At 44.1% G+C, this 3,613-nt stretch overlaps 1 protein-coding gene across 1 annotated transcript; it reads right to left on the bottom strand.

Moving 5' to 3' along the window:
- Window positions 1-307: 307 nt before the first annotated feature.
- Window positions 308-2,815, bottom strand: LOC307075253 (C-X-C chemokine receptor type 2-like). The gene is made up of 3 exons (XM_079735794.1): window positions 2,749-2,815; window positions 2,026-2,093; window positions 308-1,839 (listed from the first exon to the last, which is right to left on the bottom strand). Exon 3 carries the CDS (start codon window positions 1,835-1,837, stop codon window positions 788-790), a length of 1,050 nt encoding a protein of 349 aa, XP_079591920.1. The 5' UTR covers window positions 1,838-1,839; window positions 2,026-2,093; window positions 2,749-2,815; the 3' UTR covers window positions 308-787.
- Between the last annotated feature and the right edge of the window lie 798 nt (window positions 2,816-3,613).

The following is a 3,613-nucleotide window of genomic DNA, read 5'->3' as shown; positions in this document are numbered from 1 at the left end:
TTGTTAGAATAAGACAATGATAAGCCACGCTGGAGTTACTAGCTCACGGAGTTACAACAATAAAACCATCTGTTTCTAAAGTCACGTTCTGATTAATGTAGTAACACACAACGACTTTCGTTGATCGACCAACCTATGTGAAAATAATCTTTCAAACCAATAGATGGCAGCGTTTCACTTCATGAACAGCCACAGAGCTCAACGGGATTCAGCGGGTAAAAAGGGAAATAACTGAGATTTGAAGTCGGCTTTATTTGATGAGCAGTGACAGCTGATGCAATTAACGCAAAAAGCAGTATTAGTCTTCAGCAAGCAAAGCAAATAACATTAAACTAAAACAAAGTACACACTTTTGTTTTGACTACAGGTTCACATTTATCAGGACACTGTTTAATACATTAAAAAGTAAGCAACCTTTCGATCATTATTTTTCAGAGGTCTTCAACCTTTTCCCCCAGGGACCTCTTGGCGGAGTGAGAAGCGTAGGGCCATTGGGCCTATAAAATATATATTTTAAGCCATAAAGCCTTATCTATTAATGTATCCAACTTTGAAGCTTTGTAATAAGACAAGTAAAAAACCAATGTGTTTAAATCAATGTGTCAGACTCAAACTTTGGCACTGAACCTTATGTTTACTTATGTTGAACAATACATTTACAGGTGATGTTATGTACAATTAATTAATTGTATGTGTATAAGACATAGAATTAGCCGTGGTGAACGCGCTGTCTGCACGTCATCTTTGGCCAAGGGCCTGAGAATTCGCTCCTTTCGGCGGGGTCATTTCAGAAAACCGGCCCGTTCCCTTCAGACGTCTGAGACGTCGACCTGCTATATCTGGACCTTGAGACCATCACGTCTCGGTGGATCCTGATCTTGGCCAGGTTGCTCCAGAACTTCTCCCCCACGATGGCGTACAACACAGGGTTGATGCAGCAGTGGGCCAGAGCCAGCGAGAGTGTGACCCGCTCCGCCGTGTCCGCCGCCTTCCTCGCCGTGCAGTCGTACTCCAGCAGGCCAATCCGCATCAGGGTGTCGGTGATCAACGCCAGGTGGTACGGCATCCAGCACAGCAGGAAGGCCACCACCACCGCCATGATCACCCGCATGGCCCGGTGCTTCTTGAAGCTACGCGTGCGCAGGAGCCTGGCGATGGTGATGCCGTAGCACGTCACCATGACGACCAGCGGCAGCAGGAAGCCCACCACGTGCCGGAGCACCCGCGTGGTGTCCTTCCACATCGAATTGCTGAGCAAGGACTCGGCGCACGCCACCTTCTCCGTGGACAGGACAAAGGCCTCTTTGATGAGCGCGGGCAGGGCCAGCAACACGCCCATGGCCCATATAGACGCACACGCGAAGCGGCTGCAGTAGCGCTGGCGGTATACACGTGTACTGGCGGCGCAGACGATAGTGAGATAGCGGTCGATGCTGATGCACACCAGGAAGAGGATGCTGGTGTAGAAGTTGGCCTCCGTGATGAGGCTGACAAACTTGCACATAAAGTCCCCGAAAATCCAAGTCTGGAGGCCGGCCTTGGTGGCCCAGAAGGGCAGCGTGAGAGCCAGCATGAAGTCGGCAATGGTGAGGTGGAACAAATACACGTCCGACGGAGTCAGGGTGCGCCGATGGACACAGATCACCAACCCTACCAACATGTTGCCCGATACTGCCATGTGGAAAATAACAATGTATGTGAAACACAGCAGCCTGGCCACTGTGGGAGAAATCTCAACATTACAGATCAATGTGTCGGGGTCCAGAACGAAGGTGGTGTTGTTGATGGTGCTATAATTGGTGTCATAATAATCCTCGAAGTTGAAGATGTGACTCATGTCTGTGGAGTGGACGGTTATATAGTGTTAGGACGATGATTACGGAAAAAACATTTTTAAGGCATGTTTAATCAGGCTTGGCTTATATGTATTACATTAATTAAAGGGACATCATTAAGACCAATGTATTCCAGTTCATAGATCATCAACAATAAAAAGTAGGACTTATTTATTTAAAATAAACTCACCGCTGCAATTTTGGCAAATGCTTCCCCAAAATCAAAAGGTTGTGATGCCTTTCTGTCGTCAGTAGTTGCTGGTTCAGAAAAAAAATGGATTGTGTCAATGTCTTGCATTAGCCAATAGGTAGCTTGACTAATGAGGCCAACATCCTTATCCAACCAAGAGCACACTGGTAAATAAACATGGCTCTACAAGTTCATAATCTTTTTAATATCAAAGACTTTTGTTTGTTTGTACATTCAGGTGACGTGTATTTATTGAATTAAAATAATTGTTAATACAGTTGAAATATATATTTATCCAATTAGTTAGTCACTCTCCCCCTTATTTTATCTTTGCCATGATCTTTTCGTCTGTGCTGTTTTGAAAAGTGCTTTCAAATAAATGAAAGAATATAAAAGAATTGATCTTGGCATCAGTGTATGACCCAAAATGAGAGTCTTGTTTTCCCCTGCTCTGGTGAAAGAATTGGTGCACCACATTGCAGTAAGTTCCCTGTTTAGCACTCCGTTAAGTAAGATGTACTCTGAAGCAAGGTGTTCCGCTAAACATGCGCCTCTTTCAGGAACACATCAGACAACACATTTCTCATTCTCAATCTGTGGACATCAGGCATGATATTCTTTGACTAGTTGTAAAAAATACGAATAGTAACAAATTCAATGTGACAACTTTTCATTAGTCAATTGAAGCACAGATATTAAGGTGCTTTTTTCGAAGTGACTCACCGTGAGTTCAGAGGCAGTCCCACTGTATTGGTCTGGTTCCCAGGCTGGTCCTACTAGGTTATGGCAGAGCCTCTTGGGGGAGATGGTATAGATTCAGGGCCGGAAACCACAGCTGCCATGGGTGGAGTGACACCTTGTTTCCTGTTTTGTTACCAAGATATTACACTAAAGAAAACTTGGATGAAGTGTATAAAATACAAGTATTTCTACAGTATTTTACAGTATTACTCAATGAGCAGCTAGGGATTAGGGGGCATTTTGCCCAAGATGCCTAGAGTCTGCCAAAGACCGTGAACTGTGTTCAATGGGGATCAAACACAACTGCCTCTGAACTATCCTACAAGTGCAACACAGTATCACAGGCAGTGGTTCCCAAACTTTGAACAAAATGTTCATCAAGACCTTTCAAGTACCTCCTCATATGCAAATAGTAAAGAAAAAGATACAGCAGTACAGCTGAGCACAGAGTTCTCACAGAGTTCATAAACAACTATTACTGCAGAAGGCCATGCAGTAGGTGATGCGTATGCTCCCAGTGTGTTTGAGCAAACCCAAATCAACACCGAAATTATATCAATGACAGTACAATGGAAAGCATATAATGTAAACACAAAGCAACACTATTTTTGAAATAATAAGCCATATTACAATGTTTACTACACACTACTCAATATTTTTTTCCATTATTGTAGATTTGTCTAGTGTAGGTCTGTGTGAGTGTATGTGGATGACAACTGGTTGAAGCAGCCTCACCTGGCCGAGTCTGATTGGACCCTGGGGCTGGGTGAAGCTGCACACCTGTTGCACATTGAGTAATCAGTATACACAGGTTAAACCAGCCATCACCACACACACTCAGGGAGAT

The sequence above is a fragment of the Pollachius pollachius genome (assembly GCF_949987615.1).
Source record: "Pollachius pollachius genome assembly, chromosome: 4".
Lineage (NCBI taxonomy): Eukaryota > Metazoa > Chordata > Actinopteri > Gadiformes > Gadidae > Pollachius > Pollachius pollachius.
The sequence above is the reverse complement of the archived record's forward strand: the minus strand, read 5'-3'. Positions and strand labels throughout refer to the sequence as shown.